The sequence below is a fragment of the Hyperoodon ampullatus genome (assembly GCF_949752795.1).
Source record: "Hyperoodon ampullatus genome assembly, chromosome: 13".
NCBI lineage: Eukaryota > Metazoa > Chordata > Mammalia > Artiodactyla > Ziphiidae > Hyperoodon > Hyperoodon ampullatus.
In genome coordinates, this window is record NC_136926.1 from 38,289,935 (window position 1) to 38,310,766 (window position 20,832).

Consider the following 20,832-nt stretch of genomic DNA (forward strand, 5'->3'; position numbering starts at 1 on the left):
AGTCTGACTCCAGAATCCACATGTAACACCTCTAATTTAGGCTTCCTCCTAGCCACACCCTAATGTTTCATTCAATCAACCCAGCTTTGTTAAGTACATACTGTGTGCCACAATCCATAGATACTGAGTGAGCAAGGTAGAAAAGGTCCTACTGTCTGGGCTTAGACTTTAATAACCTGGCATCAAAGGTCTGAAGAAACTGCTGTGCTCTTCAGCCAGTCACTGGAGGAGTCTCTCTAGGCTGGAGCTCCTGCAGAGATAAGGCGGATTCCAGGGTTGCTGCCTTTTGTAGAATTTATCTGCAGGAGGTTTTCTTGTGATTGATTGAATGAGTGTGAATGGCTCCCTTAAGCCATGGACTCTGGAAACAGCCTCTGCATTGTTTTGCTGACAGGTTTGCTGTGAGACAATGAAACATTGTCAGAATTGCTTTTCAAGAACAGACTGTAACCACCAGTATGTGATCAGTAATAATAATAATTTAAAAATAGTAGTAGTAGTAGTAGTAGTAGTAGTAGTAGTAGTAAGTAAACATCTTAAACAAGGGATAGGGAGATACTGACATTCTTCATAGAAAGTATTTTATTGTTCACTGTTGATAACACAGTTTCTAACCACACCAACAATCCAAAGCTTGCAGGGGGTAACTTTTCAATCAAGCAGTGATTTGATTTCTTTTTAAGTGAATGATGTTTGAAGGGCCCAAACCAAAATAGTACCTTGAACAGGTCCTACTGATTGCTTAAGGGACCTTTGTAATTATATAGCAGTGAAAGGAGAAATTAGTAATCTAATTTAAAATTCCAAAGAGATCCTAGGAGCTTTCTTAACCCCTGAATTTATCACAAATAGTCAACCAATACTCTTAAAAAATATGAAGGAAATATGTTTTTTCAGCATGGGAGGAAATTTAAACATTTATTTATTTATTGGACTTGGATATATTAAATGACTCCTTTATACTTCCTGAGTCATTTGAGATTATAACCTTGTATCACGTGAAGTCATATGCACTTGCCTAAGAGGTTGGACATTTGACATTTCTGTGTGAAAAAAACTAACTTGTCATTGGTTTGTGGAAATAGATGCACTTCTTTGGGTGTAAGTCACTTCCTTGTGACATAGAAATGTTTGGAAACTAGCTGATGTATATATATATACATATATATATAAAACATTTTATTATTCAAAGGCAAAATAATCCAAATTTATAGTTAATAATATATACTTTAAAATGTAACCATTTCGGGCTTCCCTGGTGACGCAGTGGTTGAGAGTCCGCCTGCCGATGCAGGGGACACGGGTTCGTGCCCCGGTCCGGGAGGATCCCACATGCCGTGGAGTGGCTGGGCCCGTGAGCCATGGCCGCTGAGCCTGCGCGTCCGGAGGCTGTGCTCCGCAACGGGAGAGGCCACAACAGTGAGAGGCCCGCGTACCGCAAAAAAAAAAAAAAAAAAGAAAAATGTAACCATTTCATAAAATGTAATTATAAGTAGTGTTCCCAGGAGTTGAACCTGACAATTTTAGTGTGGTGAAGAGTGTGGGCTCTGAAATCAGAGGGCCTGGTGACCACATGCAAACTACTTAACCTACTGGGGCCCCCAGTGTCTTCATCTGTCAAATGGGGGAGCTACTGGATGCCTTTTTTTGGGTTTTATTTGCTTTATTTTTGTTTTGTTGGTTTGTTTTGAGGATTAAGTAGGTTAGTATAGATCAGTTGTTTAGAATGGTGTCTAGCACCTAAGGAGAACTCAAGACATTTTAGGTGTTAGAATACTGTTTAGTTATAACCTGCTGCTTCCTCCAGGCAGAACGTAATTGCCAATTATGAACCATCTTATGTTAAGTTAATCAAGTGATACAGTTTCTACCACGAAGAAAAAAGCTTGGTTTTGAAATGAAAGTAATTTTCAAATTACAAATGTGTGGTACAAAGACCTGGGTGTTGGGAGAAAACTGTGCTCTTTATGGGAAACAGTTTTACTATTGGTCCATCTCCAGCTGCCATCACCCGTGTTATTGTCATGTAGTCAGAAATCAGCCCTACTGAAAATGCATGGACCATATTTACAGTGAAGTTTGTAACTATAGTGAAAATGGTACCATTTTCTCATTTGTTATGATCATGCTAGGAAATCAGAAAATATATGTAAATACCTTTAATTTACCTAGGAGCACTAATTTTCCTGGAGCACTATTGTTCAGGTACCTACTGATGGTGACATAATGTTTTTAAAGATTTGTATCTCAAATCCAGTGTCCAGTTTTGTCCAGTAAGGATATGACATCAAAGAGTCAAAACATAAAACAAATTTATCTGTACATAAGTCTTAGGACAGATGTATGTGTATGTATGTGTTTTTAACCGTATGACATCATGTCTATTTCATTGATAATGTTAATTTTCTATCAAGCTGTCATGTTTCTATTTTATTCATTATTTAAAATTAGGCCACCAAGTCCTAACTAGCTTTCACTTATTCTTTATGTAGTATATTATTTAAATATATTCAAATATTCTTTATATTAAATATAGTTAAATATTCTTCATTTAGAATGTTATTGAAATATAGTCAGATATTTAGTATGTACATAGCCCCTGTCCTCAAGGAGCTTGCAGTCTGATGGACAGGGTAAGACTCATGCATAAACAATTGGCATTCAAGATAGAAGGTGAAAAGTGCCTTATATGAGGTTCAGATAAATGCTGCTGTAGGACACAGGAGGAGATGGCTGAGGACAGGGATATTTTCCTTTGGAGGGGAGATTCAAGCTGATTTGTTATCTCAAATTATATTTCATGTTTCAGGTTACATTGCTCTAATAGTAATTAGAGGCAAATGGTACATCAGGGCCACCCTGAAACCTTCAAGTAGGACATTTCAATGTGGGAGATGAGAGAGAATCAAATACAAAGTTTTCTAGAACTTTGTCTCCTAGGCTCAATTTTGGTCCATCATTCGTAATTAATTATAGTATGTTACTTTGGTATAATTGTTTGGATAACCTAAACATAAAGTTAAATGATTTCGGAACAAAACAGATATATCAGTTTTTGTTTGGTTTGGTTTGGGTTTTAAACAAAGACTACTTATTTTGTGTGTGTGTCTCCAGAGAAACGGACGGCATTGGTTTTTCTTGCCAAATGACCCATGCAGTTGACACCTTTCCACGGTCCTTATAAAATTTGGGGCAGGGATTCAAGTCCTCATCCTGATTCTACTTGACCAAGGTGATTAGATGAGAAGGTCCCTCATAAGAGAAGGGGAGACATGTCACCTCCCCTGTAGTTACTGTGAATGATAGATGTGGGGGTCAACATTTTGAGTCTCATATTTATTTACTTTTTAAGTTGTTGAAGTGGGCCTGCTGGAGGAAATCTGGTTTAGCCTCCACTACCAATTTAGTGGTAAAAGTTACCCAAAAAATCCCTTCAATTTTGTTGAACGATAAAGGAAGGAAAAGGGTATCGTATCTCCTTATCAGAAAAGCAAGTTTTTGAAAAGCATCAGAATTACAAGTTGTGCCACAAATTGGAGTCACTTTATGTCTTTACAATTTTGACTTAAAAAAAAAAACCCTATACCATTGAACCAAAAAAGGGATCCTATTGCTGTAAAACATAAAATTCGGAAAGCAGCTGAGTGATCAAAATAAATGTCTTGTACTATTTGGAATAAGCTACAAATATTTTTAGCAGCCTGTGGGACCACCCTGTTTTGTTCTAGCAGTGGTGATGCTACAGGAGCTGGGGCTGCATCAGGGTGGAGACAATACTGAGTGGACAGCAGTGCTGAGCCCGGCTTGGAAGAGAAGTTTAAATTCAGCCTCGCCTCTGTCCACGGTCCTTCAGCCTGGCTCCTAAGAGCGCCAGAACTTGTTCTGATCAGTGTGACATTTGTCAGAACCTACTCTGTGCCAGCTAGTGAAGGCTGCGAGTCCACACCTTCTGTGCTGTTGCTCTAGGGTGAACTCTGCTCGCCGGCTCTTTGGAGCAGGGGACCTTTTCTGGTGGTCAGCATCCATTGGACCCGAGCACTTTTCTTTTTGTCTACCTGACTTTTATCTCCCCTACACATTCCCTTCTTTTGTTTGCTTGACTTCAGTTCTTATTTTTATGAAAGTTAGAGATGCGCATAGTTTAAAGAGTCAAAGAATATCACATTTATTATGAAAAACAGCAATTTCCTGCCCAACCCACTTCATTTCATCATTTCCCAGTCCCCAGAGGCAACCTCCTGAGAACATTTTTTGCATTTTCTTTTGGCATTGACTTTTCTTTCAGTTCTCTACCTAGAACACACCAAACCCTGTAGCTTCAAACAACAGATGTTTATTTGTTCATGACCCTGCAATTCGGGCTGAGCTTGGCGGGGATGGCTGGTTTCTGCTTCCCGAGGTGTTGGGCAGGCTGGTCAGCCTCGCTCCACGGCTGGAGCATCAGCGGGGTGGCTGGAAGGGCCGAGGGCTGGCCAGGCTCTCTCCTTTCCTTCAGAGTCTCTCATCCCCCAGGGTTCCTCTCTCCTCAGGTGGCCTCTGGTCCAGCAGGGTACCTGGACATTTCCCATGGCAGCCAGCTGCCGAGGGGGTGAAAACAGAAGCTGAAAGGCAAAGGTCTTGGAGAAGACCTAGGCCCTGAGGTCACCCACTGCTACTTCTGGCAAATACCATTGGCCACAGCAAGTCACAAGGTCCTCCCAGATTCAAAAGAGTGGAAACGGACTTGCACTTGGAGGGATGGAAAAATTGTTGGTGGCTCTTAACGCGGATGAGCTACTACGGCCCCATGTCCTTAAGTGCCATGCTTTTGTTTTTATTATTATTATTATTATTTTGGTTTTAGGCATTATATATTGACTTCCCTTTATAGCAGATGAGGATTTAGTTATTTTACCCTTCACCTCCACCTGACAACCATCACGGACACCTCCTGTTGCCCCCATCATCCCAGTATAGTTATATCACAGTCTGGCCTAGATCAATATTCAGTGTTTATATTATTAAGATGATGTCAATGCTATTCACAGCTGACTTATATTTCTCTCTTGCATAACTGTGTTTCCTCTGGAATTGGTAATCCTCTTGTTATTTTGTTTGTTTAGCCTCCCATGTATATTTACATCGACACTCACCCCCAAAGTCTCTTCCACTGTCCTCCATCTCTGTGTAGTGTGTTCAAACATAGTAGGTATTACCGCATTTTCATCTTCTTTTTTTTTTTTTTTTTTTTTTTTTTCGGTACGCGGGCCTCTCACTGTTGTGGCCTCTCCCGTTGCGGAGCGCAGGCTCCGGACGCGCAGGCTCAGCGGCCATGGCTCACGGGCCCAGCCGCTCCGCGGCATGCGGGATCTTCCCAGACCGGGGCATGAACCTGCGTCCCCTGCATCGGCAGGCGGACTCTCAACCACTGCGCCACCAGGGAAGCCCTTCATCTTCTTGAAGAAATCTTTCCTGGACTCTTCCGACCTACTCAGGGTTAGGGTTAAGGTTAGGTTAGGGTGCACATATGCACGTGCACACACACACATATACGCACATACATCTTTCTGGGTTTTTTCCTTATTTCAGTGGAATGCTTTCACCAGTGACTTCTCAAGAAGAGTGTGCATGAGAGGTACATTTTTGAGGAATCTGTAGGCCTGAAGAGGTCTTTATATTACCTACTCATTTAGTTGAGAGATTTCTCTGTTGGAAATAATATAGCCTTAGAATTTTGAAGGCACTGGTTTCTTCTCTTTTAGCTCCAGTTTTGCTGGTGAGACATGTGAAGACATTCCTTTTTTAAAAAATTCTTGTAAGTAATCTTTTTTTTTTTTTCCTGTCCAGAAGCTTTTGAGTTTTCTCGTTGTCCACAGGGTTCTGAAACTTTATGATGATGTGCCTCAGAGTGGATCTTCTTCCTTTCTTTGTGCTGGGAAGTGATGTGCCTTTTCATTCTGGAAACTCATGTCCTTCAATCTTAGAAATACTGTTACTTATTCCTCTGATGATTCCCTCTGTTCTTTTCTTCTGGAACACCTGTTATTTGAATACTGGACCCACTTAATTGGTTGTCTAATTTTTTTTCTCGTCTTTACTCTTTTCTATTTATTTGCCCTTTTTCTGCTTTCTGGAATATTTCAACTCTGTCTTCCAACTCTTCTATTAAGTTTTCATTTCTGTGATCATAGTTTTAATTTCCAAGAGTTCTTTCTTTTTCTCTGAGGGTCTCTTTTTTATTATCGCATCCTGTTCTTCTTTTATGGATACGTTATCTTCTCTTATCTCTACAAGGATATTAATGGTAAGATTTTTTATTCTATTTTTATCATTCTGCATAATGTGTATTTCCTCCAAATTGCTTTACCTGGTTTCTTTATTTTCATCTTGTGTTTTCATGTTAGAGGCTGTGTCACGTGTCTGGTGTCTCCTCACATATAAGAGCAGAGTATTATAAACATTAATTAGAAGCTCCTTGTTTTGGTGGATTCTGTGACCTGTGACTATCGCTCTAGGCTGATCTGTCTGGGCTGTTCCATTGGGGACCTCCTGGAATGAGAATCATTGGTTTATTTTTCTCTTAACTGGCCAGATTCCCCAGGAAGAACCTTCAGTCATTAGCCTGGAGGATACAGTCTTGTTGGCTGAGTGGGAGAAGAGAACTGAGTGTCTGAACATTCAGTATGAAAATTTCCCCCTTTTCCCCTGATTCCATTACAGTTCCCCTCATCTCCTCTGGAGGAGGACACCATTTGTGTTCTTTTGTTTTCATTTCTCTGAGTAATAAATCTTCCATCTTATGCTGTGGTCAGGGAGGGACAGTCACCCAGCTCTGTGAAGGGCCTGGGAGGTCGAACTGCTTTATTTTTCATATCCCACACAGAGCACCCATTTAAAGTGTGCAATTAAGAGGGTTTTAAATATATATATATATATTCACAAGTTTTACAACCATCATTACAATCAAGTTTAGAACATTTTCATCACCCTCCCCCACCCCAAAAACCCATGCCCATTAACAGTCACTCCCCATTTCCCCCCAAAACTCGCAGCCCTAAGCTTTAACCTGCTTTCTGACTATGAGCTGGCCTAATGTAGACATTTCATATGAATGAAATCATACAAGATGCGGTCTTTTGTGACTGGCTTCTTTCACTAGCATAATATTTTCAAGGTTCCTTCCTAGTGTAGCATGTATCAGTACTTCATTCCTTTTTATTGCTGAATAATATTATATTCACATTTTGTTTATCCCTTCATCGATTCGTGGATATTTGGATTGTTCTACTTTTTTACTATTATGAATAATGCTGCTATAAGCATTCATGTACAAGTTTTTGCGTGGACATATGTTTTCATTTCTCTTGGGTATATACCTAGGAGTAGAATTGTTGGCTCATATGATATTTCTATGTTTAACCTTTTGAGGAACTGCCAGACTGTTTTCCAAAGTGGCTGTACCATTTTGCATTCCCACCAACAGCATATGAGGGTTCTGATTTCTCCATCTTCTTGCCAACACTAATTGTCTATCTTTTTTATTATAGCAGTTGCTTCTTTTATTTTAAAATTTATTTATTTTATTTATTGATTTTTGGCTGGGTTGGGTCTTTGTTGCTGTGTGCGAGTTGCGGTGAGCGGGGGCTACTCTTTGTTGTGGTGTGCGGGCTTCTCATTGCAGTGGCTTCTCTTGTTGCGGAGCACGGCTGTAGGCGTGCGGGCTTCAGTAGTTGTGGCTCATGGGCTCTAGAGTGCAGGCTTAGTAGTTGTGGCACATGGGCTTAGTTGCTCCGTGGCATGTGGGATCTTCCTGGACCAGGGCTCGAACCTGTGTCCCCTGCATTGGCAGGTGGATTCTTAACCACTGTGCCACCAGGGAAGCCCTATAGCAGTTGCTTCTTAAACATATGTTCAACAAGTCCTCCTATTTTAGCCTCACCTTTATTCTCCTTTCAGAGTGGCCTGTGTCCCAAATTCCTTAGCCTTTTCAGGATTCTGGGGTATAAATCATCGCTTTTCAGCCTTCTCTTCTGCTAGCACAGAGTTCAGTTTCCTGGGTCTGTGGGGTCAGCAACCACCATGGTGTGAAACTTGAGGGTCTGCCAGACCTGGGTCTTAGTGTTGGTCTGGCTGCTCACAAGTCGTGGGACCTTGGATCAAATTACATGACTTCTCTGAGCCTCAGATTTCTCACCTATAAAACAGAGAAACAACAAATGGGAAGTAACTGACATTCAGTAGATCTGAGTAAGTATTGGTTCTCTTCTCTTCCTCAAACATGGTGGATATGCAAAAAGAGAAAGAATTCCTTCAGGAATTCATCCACTAGTGGGAGAGAGAGACACATGTATAACTCTATAATCTACTTACTTTTTAACAACAGTTTCTGAGTTTCTATAGCGTGGCATAAATGTGCTAGTTGCTGAGGGTACAATGTGATAAGTTTCCTGTTTTCCAAAGGCTTTCCATCTGGTGAAGTCAAAACCAGAACTGGGTAAGCTGGGATGAAGTGAGAGAGTGGCATGGACATATGTACACTACTAAATGTAAAATAGATAGCTAGTGGGAAGCAGCCGCATAGCACAGGGAGATCAGCTCGGTGCTTTGTGACCACCTAGAGGGGTGGGATAGGGAGGGTGGGAGGGAGATGCAAGAGGGAGGGGATATGGGGATATATATATATATATACATACAGCTGATTCTCTTTGTTATACAGCAGAAACTAACACACCATTGTAAAGCAATTATACTCCAATAAAGATGTTAAAAAAAAACAAAAACAGAACTAGAATATAAGGCAGACGGAAGTAATTGCTGTCACACTGATACAAAGGGAGTGCAGGGGAAGGAGAGGTGAATTCTACCCATAGGGATATTGCACAACTTGGTCCACAGATTGATTGGAACATATTAATATGTATGACTCTCAACTCTCCAAGCCAACTAAACTAAACTTCACTTGAACTCGTGGTACTCTGAAATAGCTAAGCTCAAAGAATAAATCAGCAGCAGAATTCTGTTTTGCGTTCTCCATCACGAAACCTCTGGCCAGCGTGGCCCTGTGCCAGTTACCAAGGAAAGTAAAAAAATAAATAAAAATCACATTTTGAAATAGGCAAGCAAAAGACAGTATAGCCCACAGGTATTACAACAAAAATGCTATAGTACAGCTGTGGCAGCCAAGAAAGTACGTGCCTGTAGACATAAATCTCCAGTTAAACACGTTTTGTTATTTAGGATGTTAAGGTTACTTCTTCCCTGCAGACTAACTGATGTCCGAAGCAGGGATCAAGTTCTGGCCACTGCAGAACTTAGAGGTCTTAAATCTTAACAAAATCCTTGCTCGTGTTGGAGTGTAGCAGTTATATGACGTAGATTGTGTCCGAGACAGATTTTGAAAACTGGCAGGTTGCAAAGGTGACTGGATATCCTTGAGGGATAATATCCTTATTTGAGCCCATCATCTCTGCAGGCCCCTGGTACTATAAAGAAAATCCAGGATGCATTTAGCCTGGGTCCACTCAGTGTGAGGAAAAGGTTTTGAGAACAAAGTATAACCTTGCACATAATATCAGGCTGTTTGTCTTCCTGAAACCCATCTGCCAGCCATGTGGGCCCTGTTGGAGTCTTTCACTCTCTCAAACTTTCAGGCACTGGGAACCGCTGACCTCTCCTCCAATCTCCTGTGACTCTTGTAGTCTGATGTGGTTGTCCAGACAGCCACAAGCCCCATCAGCTCCTGCCCCTTTCTCTTTCTCAGTTCCTGAAATGTCTCACTGCATCGCCAGCCTGAATCAGCTGTTTGCTAATCTACACAGCTGGGGAATCTGGCCGGGGCTCTGGGGACACCTCCACTAATGGAATGTCTACTAGGCGTTACCTGCCCAACTCGACGTAGCTTTTAAGGATGTGAAAAGTCAACTCTTGAAAACATTGAGTGAAACAGAGTTGAACAATCTTTTTCTCTCTCTTTCAGCACCTCCCTGAGTCTCTAATGGTTCCAAAATTGCTATGAATTTCCAAGAAAGGGATATGGTAGGCAGTAACTCTCTTTTTCCCTCCAAAGAATAAACACTAAGAAAGATTAAGACGCTTCTCCGTGATACCTTCCCTGATAATCCCAGTAAGACGTTCTCTGGGGTACTTTGTACCCCTCATGTCTCATATGATTTAGTATCTAATTATAGACTTGGATGAGACAGAGATTTGTGTTCTTTTAGGAGCTGCTATAAGAATTTCTCATCCTCTTGGGATGAGTGTTAAGAAGCAGGACATCCTCTTTGAGTCCTGTATTAGGGGTCGCCTGTAAAGCCTTTGTTTCTTCGAACCCCTAATGGGTTTGGGTAGGTTAATTTGGAGGCAGTGCTGAATTGCTTTAATAACAAAAATATGAGACATTTGAAGTTCCCAGGGAAATTTCAGGAAGGAGAGAGGAGTCAGTCAGACTAAATGCTGCATGGGAAAAAGACCAGAGAGAAAAAAGAAAACAAACAAACAAACTAATGGTAGGTCTGCTGAAAAGAAGCTTTAGGGAGAATACTAATTTTTTAAGCTGTTTGCTACCGGGAGCACAGTGTAAGCTGTTTTTTTGTCTCCACTGTGAGTTCTTCAGTGATGATGGTTCCTTGGCCCACAGCGTGTGCATGTGAGCAGATTCTTTTGTGGATGTGTCTCTGCAGTGGAGGGGCTGGAGCTGGCAGGGGAAGCTGACGTCTGGGTGGCATCGTTACCTATGTTCATGTCCCCTCAACTCCACTGGTCTATAAGTACCTGTTTATTGACTGAATGAATAAATGAATGCATGGATTTCTAAGCAGAAGAAGCAGATAAGGGTTTCTCTTTAACTGAGACTAGACCAGACTTCGCAGGCATTAATGGGAGAATTACTTAGGAAAGCCAGCACAGACTAGGGGATTAATATGTATTTGTCGAACTAACTAATCATCGAGTCAGAGAGAAAAAGGTGCTGTTCTTTTGCTTGTAAGCACGTTCTTCCATCTAGAAAGAACTAAAGCTTTAATCCTTGCCAGAAGAAGATGAGCTGAATCATGAAAACCTGGATCTCTAGATTCCAAGCAAGATCTCTTTGCTGTTCTCTGAATAAGGAAACATAGTAAAATACAAAGATTTCCGACTTCTCCATTGTCTTAGGAGTAGTTGTTCTCTCACACATGTCTTCGTAACACTTCATAACAAACTAGTGTGCTGAGGTTCAACGCACTGTGTGGTAGATATCACACATCTTGGCTTTTTCCACATTTCAAGGTTCGGTTATAGCCAGGCCCTGTGTCCCATCTGTGGGCTGAAAAAGATGATCACAGAGGCTCTATTTCCTCCCTACGTGTCTCTTTTCTTTGAAAGCCTGTCAGCTTCTTGAGGGAAGGGACCATGGCTCACTCATTTGTGCACCCCACTGCCTGGCAATCTCTGGTCCATAGTGAGTGCTGAGTCAGCGCTTTTGAACTGAACTGCATGTGGGGGGAAAGCTGGGTGCTGGTGCAGTGATGGTGACCAACCCAAGAATAACTGGTTGGACAATAGCCAAGACATGGAAGCAACCTACATGCCCACTGACAGATGAATGGATAAAGAAGAGGTGGTACATGTATACAATGGAATATTACTCAGCCATAAAAAAGAGTGAAAGAATGCCATTTGCAGCAACATGGACGGACCTAGAGATTATCATACTAAGTGAAGTCAGTCAGAGAGAGAAAGACAAACACCATATGATATCACTTAGACGTGGAATCTCAAATGTGACACAAGTGAGCTTATTTATGAAACAGAAACAGGCTCACAGACATAGGAAACAGACTTATGGTTACCAAATGGGAAAGAGGGTGGGGAAGGGATAAATTAGGAGCTTGGGATTAGCAGATACAAACGACTATATATAAAATAGATAAACAACATGTTCCTACTGTATAACACAGGGAACTATAGTCAATATCCTATAATAAACCATAATAGAAAAGAAAAAAAAAAAGAAGAAATGGTTAGGTCTCCCTGGAAAGGCCTGGTCTTAACACTTTGACTTGTCATCAAAAGTATCCTTTAATTGCACACCCACACCTGGCAGATGTGTGAAATGACAAGTTCGTTAATCAGTGTCATAGGAATTGCATCGTGTCCATGTGAGGAAGGGGATTTGGGCTTTTGGTAGAAAGCGTGGCTGCCATAACACTGCCCTTGTTTCCAGTTCCCTACCTTTAGGAATTCCCAAGCAAGTCTGTCTTTTGAAATGCATTTACTGGGAAATCATCCGTCAGTCCCAGTTATCCAGTGGAAGGAGAGTGGGGAAGGATTTGGCCGTCCTTGCAGGAGGCATGCTGGGCTCCTGAGATGCCACAGTTGGTGGAAGAGGTGACCCCAGAGCCTGGCATCTGCAAAGGAGGGCTTTAGGCTCAGTTACATGAAGATAACTTGACCCTTTGGACAGTTGATTATTCAGTCATTCATTCACCCAAGTTTATTAAGCCTCTGCTCTTTGACAGGCACCATTCTAGCTACATGGGATTCATTCATGAAATCAGACAGAAAAGAATTTCTGCTCACAGCATGCACGATGACACACACACACATAAATGAGGATGATACCAGAGAATAATATTAAAATAGGATGGTTTGACGCAGAGTGGCTGGGTGGTGGTCCGGAAAGGCATCTCGAAGATACCATACCTCAGCTGAGACCTGAATTAGAAGGAGTCGCCTGAGGAACAGGAGGAGGAGCACTCCAGGCAGAGGGAACAGCCAGCGCAGGGACACTGTGGTCTTTCTCAGAAAGCGTGGTATGTTCCAGGAGCAGAAGGACAGCCACTGTGCGGAGCATGGTGCGCGAGCGGAGGGTGGAGCAGGTGGAGACGGCTGAAGTTGAGTCCAGCGCTGACCCTGCACTTCCGGCCTCACTGTGGTTAATGCTCTGTCTTTTCTTCTCCCGCAGACGACTTCGCAGAGGAGGAGGAGGTGCATTCCTTCGGTTACAAGCGGTTTGGTGAGTTCTAGCAAAGCTCTGTTCCTTCTCTGTGCTTGATCTGGGATATGGTAACATGACCATGGCTGGACCTCTGACACACATGAACACGTGTGGCTCTGAGGCCCAATTTTGGTTGGAAATTGAGTTTCTGTATAACAGGTGGATGATTTCTCAGAGAATCTGAGGCTAGTGGGACAGGAGTTACGCCCAGGCATGGGGAAGTGATGGGATGCTTAGGGGGGTTGGCTGAATACAAACCTGATGGCTTAACAGGCAAAACATGGTGGGAAAGGTAAATCTGTGACAAGATAGGCATTTCTCTATTTTGAGATTTAGAAAACATCTTTTCCCTTTTTCCTCAGGCCCCATGTTCATAGCTTAGTGTCAGTGGAGAAATGAGAGGAAGACTTTTTTCAGAACCCAGCTAGACACAGGTGCTCCAAGGTAGTCTGAACAGTGACCCCTAAAGATATCCTCATCCTAATCCCTGGAACCTGAATGTTACCTTATATGGCATAAAGTGCTTTGCAGATGTGATCAAGTTAAGAGCTTGAGCAGGGGAGGTTATTCTGGGTTATCCGGGTGGGCTCTAAATGGAAGCACAATTGTCCTTATAAGAGGGAGGGAGAGGAAGATTTGACTGCTCAGAAAAGAGGGCAATGGGATGATGGGAACAGATATTGGAGTGATATGCTGTGCAGGTGGAGGAAGGGGCCACAAGCCAAGGGTTACAGGTGGGCACTGGAAGCTGAAAAAGGCAAGGAAACATTTTCTGTTCAGAGAGCTCTGGTGGGAATGCGGCCCCACCAACATCTTGATTTCAGCCGACTAAAGCTGATCTCAGACTTCTGGCCTCTCAAACCATAAGAGAAGAAATCTGTGTTCTCTTAAGCCACCCCGTTTGTGGTGATCTGTCCCAGCAGCCACAGGGAACTAATCCACGCTTCTCTGCCTACTCACGGATGCTCTTCTGTCTTTGACCACACTTCCCGGGATCTGCAATTGGGCCTCAAACTGCCAGTGAAAACATTACAAAGTTCCAAGGACAGTTCAAGGGAACTGAGGTTTTTCTGTCCAGCCCGTTTCTGTGCCTTGGTTAGAGGAAATGAGGAATAGAGGAAAGAGGAGAAAAGAATGAGAGTGTGTGTGTGTCTGAGAGAGAGAGAGAGAGAGAGAGAGGGAGAGAGAATATGAAAGGGAATAAATCTACTTCCTGTTGCTTAAAAAAAAATCCTGGCTGGACCTTGATTAAATTTAACATCCCCCAGCTGCTCTGGCTCCCTCATTGCTTTAGCATTTTTCTTCTGGATACACACTTCTGCATTTCTTTCTGGGAAAAAAATAGGGTTTTAAAGTGAGAATGCAGTGGCACGAAGCCCACGGCCCCTCCATTCACGTGCTGGCAGAGAGGCTTCTGCCCACCATGCTCTCCCCTCTCCCATGCTACTGTTCTTTATCTGCACAATGACATGTTTCTGCATTGGTACCATGTGTTATTCTGCTTTCCCATCGTGGGTTCACTGAAGGTTGTCATAGGAGTGAAGAGGAAACCAGACATTATAAAGGAAAGAAAAAACAAAACAAAAATTAAAAGGCAGAAATAAAGAGGAAAATCAAACTTGTAAAGATAAGGCAGAATAAATGTTGACGTGCCTGTGTATTTTGGAGATCAGCAGATTTCAAATCTCTACACGGAAATCGGTAGAAATATGAAGAACCAAGAGAAAAGAGTGACCTTGAGAGAAATTTTATTTAAAATTTCATGATCCTGTAACTAGCTAGATGGGCAGGCTTTGGTGGAAAACACAAAAACATAGTAAGTTGCTGAAAGGATTTAATTTATGGTAGTTAAATTGTGTGTGGAAACCGTAAACTGATGACTCAGAGGGGAGACATGATAGCAACGTACAAATATTGGAGAACCAGGGAGACGTGGAGAGAGTGATACCAAGTGGCACAAGTAGAAGAAGAGAGGAATGAAATTAAAAGAGAAACTTTGGAATGAGCTGTGAGAGAGACATCCCGAGGCTGAGAATTCTTGGATTCAGCTTTTAGGCACAGTGATGGATATCCAGCATAGGGGTGGAGTAGAATTTTGGAAATGGAAGAGGCTTTGTGATGATTTATATCAGGCTTTACTTTAAAAAAAAATTAATTTATTAATTAATTAATTTTTGGCTGCGTCAGGTCTTCATTGCTGCGTGCAGGCTTTCTGTAGCTGCAGTGAGTGGGGGCTACTCTTCGTTGCGGTGCGCGGGCTTCTCATTGCGGTGGCTTCTCTTGTTGCAGAGCACGGGCTCTAGGTGAGTGGGCTCAGTAGTTGTGGCACGTGGGCTCAGTAGTTGTGGCTTGAGGGCTCAGTAGTTGTGGCTTGAGGGCTCTAGAGCGCAGGCTCAATAGTTGTGGCACATGGCTTAGTTGTTCCGCGGCATGTGGGATCTTTCCGGACCAGGGCTCAAACCCATGTCCCCTGCATTGACAGGCGGATTCTTAACCGCTGCACCACCAGGCAAGTCCCTCAGCCTTTACTTTTACAGATAAGGAAGGTGAGGCCCAGATAGATCAAGTCCTTGCTCAAGCAGGTTAGCCGGAGCTGGGTTGGATGCTGGGTCTTCTAACTCTCAGGCTAGCGTAATTTTGAGGAAGGGTCCAACAGTGACATTGAGGTGACCTCTCAATTCCTGTGTCCTAGAAGTGTCCCTGCAGTTCTGGAATCTTAAAGTGGGCTGGACACCAGTCTGGCTCCACCAGGGAGACCTCATCACTTTCACAGGGCCTAGGACTCTGCACCTGGTTTTATAGAAGGTAAATGGGTTTCTAGTTCCTAAGGTGTGGCCAAGGCTGGTCATTGAAAGCAGCAGGACCCAAGAACCCATTCCTTCAGGTATGATTCAACTTTAACCATTAAAGGAAGACAAAGTTGGTGAAAGGTGGTGAGTGGGAGGCGTCCGGAGACCAGGCAGTCCTGTCGGCCCCGCCCCTACTTACTCCTGTGACTTGAGACCAGTCAATTCCAGACTGTGGGCCTCAGTGCTGCATCTGCCCTGTGGGCAGAGTGACACCTGCCATGGTAGTAAGTCTACCTCACAAGCCTTTGGTGAGACTGAGAAGGATAGCAAATGGACCAGTGCTTAGAAGTTGCAGCACTGTGAAAACAAGGGTGGTGTTGCCACTTTCCTGAGATTTGAGGCTGTTATCACTCTTCAGACATTTTGGTCCAGCCCCTGCCAAATATCAAAATGTGACAGGTCTGAAGTCTCATTCCTGAAGAGAGATATAAAGATGAACATGGTACTATCACTGGCTTTTATTTTTGCAAAATAGACTGGATAACATATTGGAGTTAGTTATTGTCTAATTTTAGGTATGTCTTGTTTGTGCAAATACAGTGGTCACAGCTTGAATTTAGGCTGCAGATGAACCAGAGATTAATTATTTGCAGGGCAAAGGGGCCACTATTTTAGCAAATTGGTAGCTTGTTTCCAAAGTTATTGATATTAGTTATTCAGAAACATATGCTACATAAAGTCAAGGCTTGTTTATGTAATAATACTGTCCTTTTTCAAATTCAGTATAATATTTAATAAAGAGCAAAATGGGTGATCATCTCCAGTAATCTAGTATGTGATGGTATTATTTTAAGATGGTCATCCCTTGTCTAGTCAAGAATTCATTGTTGCATTTTGGTCTCAACCAAGGCTTCTATTTTTCTTCCATCTTTCTGTATGTCCTGCTTGTTAGCCCCTTTCCCAAGGTTCTGGGCAGGTGTCTGGAGAAGAGATGGAGTTAAATCTCGCGGGTTTGCACTTATCTGCTCCTCTGATGAAAGTTTTGATGAGGGGAAACTTTGAAAGGTTAAGGAAGTGAGCATTTTCAAATTTTCATCAGGCTCTGCAGGTCAGTGTTTCTTGGCCTCAGTGTGCAGAGCTAATTAATTTGGGATGTAACTATAGTTACAGTTTGGTAGAGTTCATTCTCTGGAACATGGGGTACCAGTATATAAAGTTTTATTTTCTACGGATAGAATATGATCTATACTACAATGATATCTTTCTACTTATTTCCCAGTTACTGTTTTCTTCAAAAATATCACACATGGCTCTAGTATCCTTAATTATTATAGTTAGCAGAAAGGGAAAGAGAATTCATTCATATTCTACGGGACAAATATGAATTCATAAAATTTGGAATTTGCGATAAGTTGCTCCAAAAATGTCTTCTGAAATCTTCTGATTAGTCGTGTGATTAACATGAGTGCATTCAAGTTAAAAAAATTTTTTTTCCATTGAAATGATAGAGTAGGAGGAAGGAAGAATGTCATTTCAGCCCCAAGGGATAAGTGCATCACAGTTCCAGAGAAGGGGAGAAGTGTGGGAAGAGGGGTGACTTCCAGATCCTGCTTTTTAACCCACGTACAAACGATTGCAACAAATCCAGCTCACATTTGCTTATCACTTTTATCTTCCCAAAGGACGTCCTAATGTAGTTTTCATTCACCACTACTCCATGAGGCCAACAGGCCAGGCTCCATCTTTCCTATTTGATGGCTGCTTGTCATCTTTTTGGGAGGCAGTGGGGTGCAGTGGTTGGGTGTGTGGGTGCTGGAACCAGGTGGGTGGCTTTGGATCCAAGTTCCAGCACTCACCAACTATGTGACCCTGGGCACGTGATTATCCAAAGCTGTGAAGTCCGTTTCCTCACTTGTAACGTTTGCATCATCACAGGCCAACTCCATAGGGCTGTTGTGGAATTAAACATGCTGCTGGGTTGGCACAGTGCCTGGCACACTGTGAGAATCTCATAAACGTTGACCAATATCCTATTATCAGATTCCTTCTTGAACCTTTTGATCCTGATGCTTGAACATGGAACTAGGGTTTAGTAAGCCCCTGGAACCTTCTGATGTCCTGCAGCCTCATGGATTCTGGCTGCATCACACCCCCTGCTTTCCTGCTAAAAGCTGGGAGAGGCGAGAAGGCTTGGGGACATGGCTCTCTGCCCCAGCACCCTGGTGGGCAGTGTGGGAGCCTAATGGCGAGTACCACTCTGGGTGTCCCTTACCCTCCCTCTGGAGCCTGCTTTGCCCCTTTTCTGTGCTGGGGGGACAAGACTGACTTTGTTTCATTGGTTGCATTGGGTTCTCTTGTGTTATCTTTGGAATAGGACCTGGTGTAATAATAGGATGTCAGAAGTTGGACTGATGCAGGAATCAGAGGCACGTGGTTCCTTCCGTCTGTGAACGTCGTGGGTAGATTTAAGGGTTGACAGTGAGCAACTGGGGGCAGCTGGAAACATTTGTTGTTTGTGTTTGACGAACAAAGCTTTGACAAAAGTGCTTCCTTGGGGCTCAGCAATAAGGGAATGTTAATAGCTATGAGAGAATAAGATCTCAAAAATTGCAAACTGTGAAATAGTAGCAAAAAGTACAAGGAACCGTATTCTATGGAGTAGAACTCAAATCTTTTGTAAAAAACGAAGTGGAAAAATTCTAAGAGAACTACTGAAAAATTACATAAGGGTAACAGTCCAAAAAGGGGCACCAGATGCCTTTTCCTAAGTGTATTCACTGGAGTCAGTTCTTGACTTTTTTTTTAAGAAAAAGTGAGTTTTGTTTACCTGCAACTTCACAGGCCTCCCTCTATTTATAGTTTCACACAGGCTTTCTTCCCTTGGACGACAATTTTGGCTTAGCAAGAATATTTTTAACAGTTTAACCTGCACAGTGCAGGGCATGTGGGAGCAGCCCGAGAGATCTGTGTGGAATAGAACACAGCCCTGCCCCAGAACGCCCCCGACCCTGCTCCTGTTTTTCATCATTCCCCCCCCCACCCCGCCAACCCGCCTTCCAAAGAGATAACATATGAAACTTCCAATCAGGGGCGCTAGTTAAATCATGGAGCTGTGTCTTCCCAAGAGGGCTTGAGGAAGTGAATGTCTAGAAAGTGCAGAGGACCACTTGGGCTTCTGAAAAATAGCAACACAGGTATGCTTAGCCAGAAAGAAAGGTTCCTTCTGAGGCACATGGTGAGTTTCTGCTTTCAGTGTAGAGAGGGTTGCAAGAGTTGACCAAGAGGATGATGAACTGTCTCTGGGAAGCTGCCCAACATAAACACTTGGCCGCCCCCTCTTCTGGATGTTTGGGCTTGGGGACCAGGCCGCCTGTCTCTGCTTTCCCGGGACTCTTCCCAGAAGCCTGGCTTCATCTTGGATTTGGAGAAGGTGCCGCTTTGAAGTCATCTACCTCCAACCATAAAGGAGGGCTCCATGCATTCGTCTCCGCACAGCCCTTCCAGACCGGCACCAGCAGAGTTCACCCCTTTCCCTGATAAGAATGCAAGGAATTTCCATCATTTCCTGTGGGGAATGACTAAAGAAGCCCAGCGTGAGGCTGTCCTTTCAACAGCACCTTTTCTAAACATCTCTAAATGGAAAGGGTACCAGGCCAGGCAAAGGACTGACCCTGGGCAGAGAGATAAGTGAGGATGAGAGGCTGAATTGGTGCCGCTGTGGGGTTTCTCTTCAAAGCTATTTGCTTCCTTAGTGGCAGAGTCTTCTTTATGTGGCTTTGCAAATCCTAATGGAGTAGATATTTCTGGTTTTATGAGGATTGGGGGTCAAACGGCATGTGGAGAAGTAGATGCCAAAGAGATTCAGAACAGCTCACGTGGCCCCTCTCCCCATATTTCCACTCAAGCAGTGGGGCTCCTGAGACCTGAGAAAAAGGGTTTGCTGGCTGTTACTTCTTGTAAATAACCTGAGATTTCCTACTTTCTATCATTAGAGATAATATTCACAGTCTCCCCTGCCAACAGTGTTCACCTGGGTTTCCCTTCTTTTCCATCAAGAGCTTCTCAATGGGCAGCTCACATCCTCCCTGCCTCGTCTTTCTGCTCATCAGTAAAAATTTGTTCCACACCACATGGCCACGTGATTATGTTTTTTTTTCTATTTTCATGTGAAAGAAAGCATTAAGCATCTTTTCTTCAATATCCTTTCTTGAATATGTGCCAGGTAAAGCTTATGGTTACCAGGGGGTAAAGCAGGGGGAGGGATAAATTGGGAGATCGGGATTGACATATGCACACTACTATATATAAAGCAGATAACTAATAAGAACCAACTGTATAGCACAGGGAACTCTACTCAATACTCTGTAATGACCTACATGAGAATAGAATCTAAAAAAAAGAGTCGATATATGTATATGTATAACTGGTTCACTTTGCTGTACAGCAGAAACTAACATAACATTGTAAATCGACTATACCCCAATAAAAATTAATTTTAAAAATTAAAGTAAAATACAGAGACTGTCTGAGGGAAAAAAAACAAAAGGAAAAAGAAATCTTGCTGCCCTCACTCCTGCATTCTCTGCTCTGCATAAGGGCCATACTTTGTTCAGGGAATATCAAAAGAGTCTGTTTTCTTGCATGGCTTTTTTTTTTTTTTTAATTGAAAGTCTTGGTGGCCACCAGCAAAGAATATATTGTAAGGAAGGTCGTGAGTACCGGGGGGAGCTAAGAGCACGTTGCAGGTAACGTAGCAGGAGGTGACGTAGCAGCCTCCTGGCTGAGAGAATGTACCCCAGAGTCAGCTGCCTCTGCTCAGCTTCCAGCTTTAATACTTGCTGGTGAGATAGCCTCAGACCAGTTAACCTCCCAGGGCCTCTGTGTACTTGTCTAAAAGACGGGGGACCAAACGTAAGGTAGATAGCTAGTGGGAAGCAGCCGCATAGCACAGGGAGATCAGCTGGGTGCTTTGTGACCGCCTGGAGGGGTGGGATAGGGAGGGTGGGAGGGAGACGCAAAAGGGAGGGGATATGGGAACATATGTATATGTATAACTGATTAAATTTGTTATAAAGAAAAAAATAAAGA

At 42.9% G+C, this 20,832-nt stretch overlaps 1 protein-coding gene across 1 annotated transcript in view; it reads left to right on the forward strand.

The window, feature by feature from the left end:
* Positions 1 to 12,772: 12,772 nt before the first annotated feature.
* The window catches only part of COLEC12 (collectin subfamily member 12), a gene marked incomplete at both ends in the record, with an annotated part of 170,554 nt that continues 162,494 nt past the window's right edge, over positions 12,773 to 20,832 (forward strand). Inside the window, 2 exons of the mRNA XM_079718167.1 lie at positions 12,773 to 12,812; positions 12,923 to 12,973. Coding sequence (XP_079574293.1) covers positions 12,773 to 12,812; positions 12,923 to 12,973 — 91 coding nt within the window. The remainder of the gene's footprint in view (positions 12,813 to 12,922; positions 12,974 to 20,832) is intronic.